Source organism: Crocuta crocuta, unplaced genomic scaffold (genome assembly GCF_008692635.1).
Source record: "Crocuta crocuta isolate KB4526 unplaced genomic scaffold, BGI_CrCroc_1.0 scaffold972, whole genome shotgun sequence".
NCBI classification, from domain to species: Eukaryota; Metazoa; Chordata; class Mammalia; order Carnivora; family Hyaenidae; genus Crocuta; species Crocuta crocuta.
The window spans coordinates 124,778-137,237 of NW_027527925.1; the positions used below are offsets into that span (position 1 = coordinate 124,778).

Genomic DNA, 12,460 nt, shown 5'->3' on the forward strand with positions numbered 1-12,460 from the left:
TCTGAGAGAGAGAGAGAGAGAGACAGAGACAGAGACAGAATGATCAGGGGAGGGTCAGAGAGAGGGAGACACAGAATCTGAAGCAGGCTCCAGGCTCTGAGCTAGCTGTCAGCACTGAGCCCGATGCGGGGCTCGAACCCATGAACTGTGAGATCATGACCTGAGCCGAAGTCGGACGCTTAACAGATTGAGCCACCCAGGCACCCCTATACTTAGAAATTAGAAGGCAAATTATATGAGTGGCTTGTTTGATATCCAGAGGCTCATAAATGATGAAGATAGAATGTAAAAACTGGTCTCTGATTCCAAATATTGTTTAATATTCACAAAATTACATCCCAAATGCTAAGGAAAGTAGGTTTCAAGCGTGGAAATAGGGAAAGTCCTCAGTGTAATTGTACTTGAGATTTAGTTAAGATTGTTATCTATCATGCCTTTGGTCTGTTTTTAGAATGAAAGATGGAGCTTTGATTTTGTCAATTTTTTTACTCTTCTAAATAAAAATTCTCCAAATTATCTTATTTCACTTTTTAAGTTTTGTATTTAAATTCCTGTTAATTAATATTCAATGTAATATTAGCTTCACGGATGCAATTTAGTTATTCCACACATATACAATACAGGGTGCTCATTACAAGTGCACTACTTATCCCCATTACTTATTTAGAAAAAGATTTTTATTCCAAAATTGAAAGTGAGGCTTTATAATAAAGGCCTTCTGGGAAGAAACATAATAGATTAGATTATACGTAGAAGTAAATAATTTATAGTGAGGGTCATCTTTGTGTTTGCCCTGGTTCTTTCCCATTTTATGCCAGTTATCCTCATGTCCTATATGGCCTATATTTTCAGCACCCTCAAACATCTGAATTAGGTGGTCAGTGAGCGCTGTGCCAATACTTGACCCAGAGCAGCATTTGATAGAGTAACAAAATAAAAAGGACAAATAAGGAAAAATGTAGCTACCTGCTACTGGGTCTGTTATTCTCGGGGAAAATAGATATGGAAAACAAAACACAGGGTAAGATTCAAGAAATTTAATTGTAACTGCTATTACAGTTTTGCTTGGGACTAATCTAAGACCCACCTGTTTGTCAGTATCCATTTTTCACGTTAACATTTCCACAGGCAACATGAGTGAAATTTGATTTCACCTGTGATGATGTATTCTCTACCTGTATCAACAGAAAGAAATAGTGGACCTTGGTGAAGTTATCCCTGTTCTTCATTCACCTCTGAATTTATTTGTTTATTTGAGTAAGTAGAAATCAAAGTCCTAAAGTTTTCAACAAAAAAACCCAAAATATATTTTATATTTATTAGAATATTATACATTTAAAAATGATGGTAGCTGGATTAAAATAGGATTACATGTTAATCACTGACCTGTGATTATGAAATTATGAGGAATAATTTCCAAACAAAACTCAGAGTTCAAAGGGATAAAATAAGTGTCTTGTTTTTTTTAATGTTTTTATTTATTTCTGAGAGAGAGAGAGATAGCATGAGCAGCGGAGGGTAGAGAGAGTGGGAGACACAGAATCTGAAGCAGGCTCCAGGTTCTGAGCTAGCTGTCAGCACAGAGCCCGACGCGGCGCTCAAACCCACGAACCGTGAGATCATGACCTGAGCCAAAGTCAGACGCTTAACCGACTGAGCCACCCAAGGCGTCCCAAAATAAGTGTCTTAGCCACATATCTTAAATATTTAACCTAAAATAAAATAATAATTGCAAGTAATACATTAGGGAAAATCATTACAATAAAATGATATTATATATAAATTATTATGTATAAATATTATACATAAAACAATGCCCTTATCGTTATCTTATAATGAAAGATTATACAATACTGCTACTTTGTGAGAAATCCCCAAAATAGAAAATAGAAAAGAACAAGGGTCATAACAATGAAATCCCAACCTTAGTTCTAGAAATATATATATTTCAGATTTCCTAGTATTCAAAGAAAATCATATTAAAACAAGTTTAGACCTAAATGCTAGAGGACCACATCCCAAGTGTGATCTGTTGTTCTTTTAGCATCACTTGTCAACAACTTTGTATGTCAGTGTGGTAATGGACTTCAAAAGCCATCTTATAAGCTATCTCCCATGTCTATTCCATAAAATTAGCCCACAGAATTATATATTGTAAACAAACTTAGAAGCAATGTGAGTGTCAACCAACGAGGAATAAGTAAATGCATGTTACACATTTAACTAAAGCGAGATGCTGTATAAAGACTGCACATTTATGTAGAAAAGGGATACTTAATAGTATTTAACACTGTTATATATATAAACAAAACTGAATGTATACTAAGATTAAAATATGCATAGGCATATAAATATTTGGGGGCCTGGAATATTCCATATGACCCCTTTTCATTTTCTTATTTTCCTAATACTCGTTAACATTGTTTTACTGCTTTATAATTTTTTAAATTTGGGTCATGAGTCAACACTGATAGAATGAGAGGAAGATACATTTATGAGATGAAGAGTTATGGAGATGCAGGAATCTCCCTTTCCCTTTGTGCAGAATGCTGGGGAGTTCTCCAGGGCCTCATTAGTGAGTTTCAGAACCAGGAATATTCATGGTCAGGGCTGGGGATGTCTGTGCCCTGAAAAGGAGATTTTGGGGCCCATTGGTCTCTTGTGGGCTTTATTGTTCCCCTTGGACAGATACTAGTCACTGCATTTGGTCTATATTAGCCATTTACTAACCTCTGAATTTGTAGTGAAATAATGAGCAGAGACCCCTCTAAGAGCTTGTTCTTATTTAACTTCCAATGGGCAGGGCTGAGTAAGCATCTCTCTCTATCTCTCTCTCTGTTTCTCTCTCTCTTCATCTTGTGGATTGCCTCTTAGTGTTTGCTTTTAATTTCCCCAGTGTTTCAACACAGTGGAGGGGAAAAAAAAGGACGCATCTTAAGAAACAGCTGGTGAAAGCTTTGATGTAAAGCTAGCAATATCTCAAGAATGAGAAAGCAAAAATTCTGTAAGGATACAATGTGGATATTATTAATAAAAATCTGGCTGAGTTTACTGTTCATGGTTACAGATATATCTGTTGTGACTTAGTTTTGTTGAAATACACAGAGGGGGCCGATATGAAATTCTCATGAACCAGCCCCTTGACATTAGCTTCCATTGTCCTCTTCTCACTATGTCCTGCTCTTTTCATGCTTTCAATTATACACCAAACCGGGAGAAGTCAAAACCCTACAGGTTTTACTCAAAACCATTTTTATTTATTTTTTTAATGTTTTAATTTATTTTTGAGAGAGAGAGAGAGAAAGAGAGACAGCGTGAGCAGGGGAGGGTCAGAGAGAGAGGGAGACACAGAATCTGAAGTCGGCTCCAGGCTCTGAGCTGGCAGTCAGCACAGAGGCTGATGCGGGGCTCGAACTCATGAACTGGGTGATCATGACCTGAGCCGAAGTCAGAAGCTTAACTGACTGAGCCACCCAGGTGCCCCATAATCAAAACCATTTTTAAAGTGCACTCATAGTCATACATATTGTGACGGCTCTTGATGTGCTTCAGTTCTAGTATCCTTGAAGGCAGGGGCCAGGTCTTATACATTTTTTTAGCTTCTTCCAGAATTGACAACTTTGATTCACACAGTGTGCCTCAGGAAATATTTTTGTAATGAATAAATTGATCTCTATTAAGCTTATTGAAAAAACATAATAAAACAATTATTCTGCTACTGGTAAAGTAAAGTCATGTGCTACTGGGAATGTCTCTTAACCCTCAAGTCTGGGTTACTCAACTGGATGGAGATATTTGGAGCTACCATATTCTGGGAAAAGGGAAGTAATTTCCAGTAGAAATCTGATAGAAGCCACAGAGATATATTTTTTAAACTTTTATATAAATTCAAGTTGGCTAACATACTGTGTAATGTTAGATTCAGGTGTAGAATATAGTGATTCAACACTTCCATACAACATCTTGTGTTCATCGCAAGTGCACTCCTTAATCGCCATCACCTATTTAACCCTACTGCATCCACCTCTCTTCTAGTAACCATCAGTTTTTCTATAGTTAAGAGTCTGTTTCTTTATTTCTCTCTCTCTTTCTCTCTCTTTTTTCCCTGTGCTCATTTGTTTTGTATCTTGAACTCCACATATGAATGAAAATATATGGTATTTTTCTTTCTCTGACTGACTTAGTTTATTTAGCAGAATAGTGTCTAGCACAGAGGTAATTTTACATTTTCTTTTTTAAATGTTTTATTTATTTTTTAAAGGAGAGCCTGAGTCAGGGAAGGGCAGGGAGAGATGGGGACAAAGGATCTGAAGCAGGCTCTGCACTGACAGCTGCAAGCCCATGATGGGCTCGAACCCATGGACCCTGAGATCATGACCTGAACTAAAGTCTGCTGCTCAACCAACTGAGCCACTCAGATGCTTTGGTAATTTTAAATTTTCTATTAGCCACATCAAAACTATAAAAAGGTGGGTGAAATAAATTTAGTATAAGTGAGGGGCTCTTAAGTGTCTCAGTCAAGTTAAACGTCTGACTTCTGCTCAGGTCATGATCACACAATTTGAGGGTTTGAGCCCCATGTCAGGCTCTGGGCTGTCAGCTCAAAGCCTGGAACCTGCTTCAGATTCTGTGTCTCCCTCTCTCTCTGTCCCTCCCCACCTAGTGCTTTGTCTCTCTATGTCTCTCAAAAATATATAAATGTTTAAAATTTTTAAATTAGTCTACATTATTTATGTGAATATATCAAAAATTTTGTCATTTCTGCACATAATATAAAAATGTAATGAGATACTTGTATATCTTTGTTTTTCATATAAGTCTTAAATTTTTTATGTGATTTGTGCTTTCAGCACATCTCCATTCAGAACACCCATGTTTCAGGCTATTGAGAATAGCCTCGTGTGGCTTGTGACTACCACATTGGATAGGGAAATTCTATATGTTGATCATAGAAAGTGTCCCAACAACCTACCTGTTCATAAGTGTAGTGAACTATTATTTAACTGAAAGAACTATATATGTATAATTAAAACTTCAAGTTTAAGCAAAAAATCTCTTTTTTGAGAGACAATAACCTCTAGTATTATTTAAAACAATTATAGTTTTCTTATTTCTTTTTCTATTAAAAAAGTAACTCAGCCACAAAAATGAATGAGATCTTGCCATTTGCAATGATATTGATGAAGCTACAAAATATAATGTTAAGTGAAATAAGTCAATCAGACAATGACAAATACCATATGATTTCACTCATATATGGAATTTAAGAAAGAAAATAAATGACTCAAAAGGAAAAGAAAAAGATGGAGAGTCAAATCAAGAAACAGATTCTTGGGGCGCCTGGGTGGCTTAGTCGGTTAAGCGTCCGACTTTCGCTTAGGTCATGATCTCGCTGTTCGTGGGTTCGAGCCCCGCGTCGGGCTCTGTGCTGACTGCCAGCTCAGAGCCTGGAGCCTGTTTCAGTCTGTGACTCCCTCTCTCTCTGACCCTCCCCTGCTCACGCTGTCTCTCTCTCTCTCCTAGAAATAAAAAAAAAAAAAAAAAAAAAAAACAGATTCTTACTTATGGAGAAGTATCTTGATGATTACCAGGAGGAAGTTGTTGGAGTAATTACTGAAATAAGTGATGTGGATTCAGGAGTGCACTTGTTGTGATCATCAACAAATGATTTACATAATTGTTGAATTATTATATTGTACATCTGAAAGTAAAATAACACTGTATATTCACCTTATATTGGAATTATATATTTTTTAAAGTAGCTCAAATTAGGTAAAAGGTCAAAGTGGTTGTTCTTTCATAGGGAAAATATATTCTCTAGATCAATGATTTTCAAAGTGAATTTTGATTGTAAGAACTAGAGCCTATTGTAGAGAGAAATATAAAGTGGGAATTTTGTCCTTGTTTACCCACCACTCAATCTCTTTCAATCAGGCAAGTTCAAATTTTTCTTTTATGTATATCTTCCTCAATATAAGATTATGTTTGAGCAAACATAAAGATAAAGTAAATGAAGAAATGAATGACTGAATGGATGGATGGATAAATAAATAAATAAATAAATAAATAAATAAGTAAATAAGTAAGTAAGTAAGTAAGTAAGTATTCTTAGGCCGGAGGAAATAAAATTATTTCAACTTGATGTTTAAGTTTAATAGTAATAACAAATCAAGTATATCATCCTTGAATGAGTAATTATATGGTGCGACATATATATTTCTTCTGAGGTTGTTCTTCCAGGAAATTGGAATTTTTGAGCTTTATGAGTGGAGTGGATCATTCTTAGGGTCCAAAGGTAAAGGTCAATTTCTCAAAGCAACCCATCAGAATCAATTCTAGGAATTATTTGAGAAGTGGGAGAATTACACAATGAGATTTGATTGATTTGTCTTGATTTTGTCCATGACTGCATTATAATTTTAAACAACATAAATATTTATCTTTTCTGCCCAAATTTACCTATCATATTCATATCTTTTTAGTGTATCTGACAGAGCTATGGAATGGGGCAATCATTCCATGTATGCCGACTTTGTTCTCCTGGGCTTGTTCAGCGACAACCATTTTCCTTGGCTTCTCTTTGCCCTCATCCTCTTGGTTTTTGTCATCTCCATAGCCAGCAACACCATCATGATCATTCTCATCCACATAGACTCCCGCCTCCACACTCCCATGTATTACTTGCTCAGTCAGCTCTCCCTCATGGACATCTTGTACATTTCTACAATTGTGCCAAAAATGTTGGTTGACCAGATCTTGGGCCAGAGGACCATATCATTTGCAGGATGCACTGCCCAGCACTTTCTGTACCTGACATTGGCAGGGGCTGAGTTCTTCCTCCTAGGACTCATGTCCTATGACCGCTATGTAGCCATCTGCAACCCTTTGCGCTATCCGGTCCTCATGAGCCGAAAGGTCTGCATGTTGATTGTGCTGGCAGCCTGGTTAGGAGGGTCCATAGATGGCTTCCTGCTTACCCCAGTCACCATGCAGTTCCCTTTCCGTGCCTCTAGAGAAATCAACCACTTCTTCTGTGAGGTCCCTGCCCTTCTGAAGCTTTCTTGTACTGATACATCAACTTATGAGACAGCCATGTATGTCTGCTGCATCATGATGCTCCTCATCCCTTTCTCTGTCATCTCAGCCTCTTATACAAGGATTCTAATCACTGTTTATAGAATGAGTGAAGCAGAGGGGAGACGAAAGGCAGTGGCCACTTGCTCCTCACACATGGTGGTTGTCAGCCTTTTCTATGGGGCTGCCATGTACACATATGTGCTGCCTCACTCTTACCATACCCCTGACAGGGACAAGGCTGTGTCTGCCTTCTACACTATCCTCACTCCCTTGCTCAACCCACTCATCTATAGCCTCAGGAACAAGGATGTTACAGGGGCTCTAGAGAAAGCTCTGGGCAGGTGTTTGTCCTCGGGAAGTGTATCCACCTTCTAAAGATATTCCTTTGCTTCTGGATATTTGAAAACATATAGAGACACAACTTTATCATTACCTTAGGATTTACATATTCTCAGCCTGGAAACTTAACAAAGACATTCACATGCCAGCAAGCAATGGTGGGTCATTCTTAAGATATAAAAAGTTGACTGTGGAATGTTGATAACTTGGCCGCTTTTTGAAAAAGACTCTTTTTGTTCACTTTTATGAACAATGGATGGTTTTGGATGTGTGGGAATAAAGTTGGGGTCACCTGTTTGTTTTCCACAAGGTATGCATGCCACTAGAAAACACGTAGTTGTCCATTTCTTGCAACAGTCAGTTATGGCAAAAGAAATACTCATCTTCAGCTATTCCTCTGACTTCTGACCACAATCTCTTTCTTAGAAATTTTACAAATTGACTCCTTCAAAGAAACCAACTTACCAAACATTTTTATTGTATTTCAAAGGTTATTTCAGTCTCTACAAATGTTTTTATTCTTTTTTTCTTTTTTGGTATTCTATATTTAATTCAATCAAGCCAATATTGGTATCATTATTTGTTGAAAAATGGTTTGACTCTATGTAATTAATTTTCTCAACTAAATATCATCAAAATGGCCTATAGACAAAACAGTACACATCAAGTTTTGTAGGAAGCCAGAAATTATTTTTTCCCCTTAAAGTTTTACTAAAACTGGGCACCTAGGTGGCTCAGTCAGTTAAACGTCCAACTCTTGGTTTCAGCTCAGGTCATGATCTCATGGGTTCCTGAGATCAAGCCTCATGTCAGGCTCTGTACTGACAGTGCAGAGCCTGCTTGGGATTCTCTCTCTCTCTCTCTCTCTCTCTGTCTGTCTCTCTCTCTCTCTCTGCCCTTCCCCTGCTCATGCGCACTCTCTCTCTAAACAATTAAATAAAAACTTTAAAAAAAGTTTTACTAAAATCATCCAAGAACAATGAATTCAATGTTTAGAAAGTGTGGTGTTGATGGATTGCTAACCTCCTTACCCCAAACTCTTAATAATATCATTTAAAAGGAACAATCAAGCCAATTTGACATACATAGTTTTCACTGTATTTAATTTGTCTGATGGCCTAACATTTTATTTTTAACAATTATTATGCAAAAGAACAGGACTCTTTTGAGAGTCAAAGATTGATTTATTATTTTGGAAATTAATATACTAATTAAATTATTGATTTTCACTTTTTGTAATTTTTAACATAGCCTAATCTATTTAGTTNTTAATAATTATGTTAATAATAACAAATATTCTTCTGAGGTAGAGAATGTTATTTTTATCTCTTCTCTTTTCATGCTTTTCCTTCCTTGACAAAACTTATTCTATTTTAAATTCTCTGCCTTTCCAATTTCCTGCTTTCATATCTAAGAGTTTACTTACCTTGTATTTTATTATCTTTGAAGAGAATATTTTGCAATGCAAAGAACAACATGTGGTTATATAAAATCTCTTTTTAAAAAATCTGTTAGTATTGGAGTGGTTTAAATGTGTATGGACAAATCAACAGGCAGTTGACATATGCTTCCAAAATTCCAATGCTTTAACACTCTGAAAAAGAAAAGGAGAAACAACTCATTATAGTTTTCAAAAGCACTTGATGTTTCTATCTTGCATTCCCACATAAAACAGATGGTGATGATATTGTTTATTATCACCAAATGTAGGTACTTATTTTCTACTCAATAACATTCAAATTGGAACCAGAATTTAGAGTTACCTTTTATATTTTACCACTATATTTTGATATCCTAGGATTCCTCAACCCAGTCCTTCATTCTCTTTGAACTTTTTTCTAACCTGTGCCATCAAAAGAATGACTTTAACCAAGATTAGTCAGTTTTGGATATTATTTGGTAATAAGAATGTGGATTCTTGTATGAAAGAAATAAATTAGGAAAATTACATTTTCATTATAGAAAAAAATTGCCATTGTTACACTTGTAAAATTCTCATTATGAGAAAGTTTACTATGTAAAATTGAACAAATTAATTTCTTGAGCTTCTGTTCCTGAATTACTAAATTAGGATAGTCTAACCTACCTCTTACCTCAGAAGAATAATTTTAAGAAGATATGAGATTACTGGTGCAAAGCAACTTTAGTTTTGAAAGGTGCTGTATGCCATACGGAATTATTATAATTAACTCATCACTATAGAGCAGAGGCAGTGAAACCTGCTTCCCTCATTCACTTCTATTCTAGTCTTATCTCTTGACATTGCACTTAAAGTATAATTCTTTCTTGCAGACATGACATTACAGAGGTGATCAATGCCCTCTAACTCTAACATAATTCCTCTAATAAAACAAACATAAAATGTTTAAGGCTGTTAGTCTGACTGGCCATTACACATCCTTCTGATAGAATAGTCCTCTCTATGATATCATGAGGGGCTAGGTGGTATAAGGTTCCTTAACATCGACTTTCACTTAACTTCATAAATTAAAGAACATAGACAAAAACTTCTCAACATGAAGATGATTTCTTGTTGGAAGGAAAATGCTCAACCAACTATATAATTATTAACTCCTTACTTTCTCAAACCAGTGAATCAACAAGGGCCTCATGCTTCCTAGGCATATTGCTCATGTATATTTGCTTTTATTTTTCTGTTTAGTTTTAGGCATACAATTGGCACTTAAATAAATGAAATAAAGGTCAAATTTTCTATAATGCAGCTCCTTTCAACATCAGCCCATTCTTTCCTTTCTAAAGTAGTGTTAGTAATTTTATGACATTTTTGCCATTAGTGGGCTCTGCCTTTCCCCAATTTAAGGCTTTTCTCCCCCTCCCTCTTTCTTATCCTTTTTGTTTTTCTCTTCCTTGGTTTATATCCCTCTGTCTGCCATTCCTCGCAACCTCTACATCCAAACATTTTTTTTCACTTTTCTTTTTCTCATCCTTGCTCTTCCACTTTGTCCATTTCTACTTTTTCTGATATTTTTACTATATTCCAGCACTCACTGCTATTTGAAGTGATGCTGCACTTCTCTAGTAGTGGATAAGGTTTGCATTAGCTTAGATTAGCAGGATATCCAAGGACAAGGAAAATCCATGGTTTTTGAAATGGTCTTCTGAAGTGTATTGGCAATGATATAAGGAGAAAGGAGATGTGGCTACTGTAGAGAAATCTGTAATATAAACTTATTTAACATAGAGTGTTTGTCTTGGTTAGAGGCATTTAGTTGTAGACAGAAAGTTTATATAAAAGAAAACAGGAAAATCTATACTTGCTTTTATAGTATGCTAAGTAGTCTTCTTTGGTTCTGATGTATCAATATAAATAAATTTTAGTCTAAAATAGATGAAAGCCCTCCAACATTACAGAATCTATTGTTCCACAGTAAGATGGATAACTGTAGAAAAAAAATCCTATTCTGGCAAGAAACCTGATTCTCAACACATGACTGTACGTTCTTTCTGTCTTGGGTGTCAGATCCTTCATGAATGTCTGGTCAGGTTCTTTCATCAATTTATGACTACTCCTTTGGTGTTTACATCAACAAATTTTGCCTTAGAGTGTACACTTTGTTTTTAGTGATTCCCAGTCTTTGTTTATAGATATCTCAGAGTATCTTCAATAATCTCAGGAGAAATGCTCTAAACATGATTGTCTTCACTTAGCTATTTGTAGGAATTAAATATATTACACCCATTCTAGTAGTAGTTATAAGATTACTATAGATGAAGTAAACATAATAAAACAATAAGAATTAAAACATCAAATAAGGAAATATCATTGAAATACTCTATTATGGAACATTGGAACTAGAAACAACCTTGGTGATGGCTGTGCCAAAACAGGAAAAATTTAAAAAATAAAATAAAATAAAACTCCCAAAAATGGAATTCTGTGCCAAGCTACACACAGGAAATGGTGGAACTTTAGCTGCAGCCCTGATATCCTCATCCCAAGTCCAGGAATCCTTAGCATTTCTTTTGAGCCTTTTAATTTAATCATCACTCAAAGGATAAAAGGTTAAATTATATAAATTCTGAGTCATTGTTAAGATCCAATATTTTACCAGCTGTGAAATTTTCCTTCTTCCAGTTCTCTGAGTGTCTTCATGCTTGATTCTCCCTTGTCTGATTCTCCATTTAGGAAACTTTGATATGTGTCTTTGTCTTTCAGGGAGAAGGGCAGAGCTAAAATCTTTAGAAATGTAGAAAGAACATTCTAAAAGTATATTAATGTAGGTCTTATCATAATAAATAGCAGAGTTTTAATTAAAGATAATTCACTATAAATGCCAAGTAACACTTTGTAATGATATAGGTGGACAGAACTATTTGAACTCAAACCAAACACTGAGAATGTAAACATCCAGACTTTGGAAATTGCTGTTTTTGAATATAGGCACCATGTATATTTCTATCTTTATGCAAGGCATATTACTGGAAAGGCCTGAAAGAGTGGGAGAATAGGAAGAAGAGAGCTAAAACAAAACAAAACAAAACAAAACAAAAAAACAAAGATGAAGGAACAGCATGAAAAGCAAGACTGTGAAGCCACAACATATCTATCCTATATAAGTAATTTGGACTCTCATATTTTTAAACGATAGCTAAGTTCAACACTAGGTGAGAAGATGTGATGTCACAGGCTGTGCTACTTTCCTTGGCAAATTAGATAACAATAATAGAGCCCCGACTTAATTTTTATATCAGCACTTCTCAATTATTCAAAGGAAATGGATATCAAAATAAATTATAGCCATACTACAAATGGGTAAACTGAGGTGATTGTTGACAAGAATCAACTCCCTGCTGGCTGTAGTCAGCTCGGGTACTGTAGACCAGTCTGGGGTTCAGAAGGTCAATATCTGGTTGTAACTCATTGGTGGCCCTGTAGTAAGCCACATCACAGTAAAGGGTTGATTCTATTAAATTCCACTGCATAATTGAGGATACTTTATATTTATTAGAGACATATAAAATATTCTTCAATGATAGTTTTTAAGTAGCATTCTAAATGGCTGAAAATGTGTCTTCATCTGTA

At 35.6% G+C, this 12,460-nt stretch overlaps 1 protein-coding gene across 1 annotated transcript; it reads left to right on the forward strand.

Annotated features, from left to right (window-relative positions):
- Positions 1-6,498: 6,498 nt before the first annotated feature.
- Positions 6,499-7,452, forward strand: LOC144219360 (olfactory receptor 2T27). The gene has a single exon (XM_077749381.1). It carries the CDS (start codon positions 6,499-6,501, stop codon positions 7,450-7,452), a length of 954 nt encoding a protein of 317 aa, XP_077605507.1.
- The last annotated feature ends 5,008 nt before the right edge of the window (positions 7,453-12,460 follow it).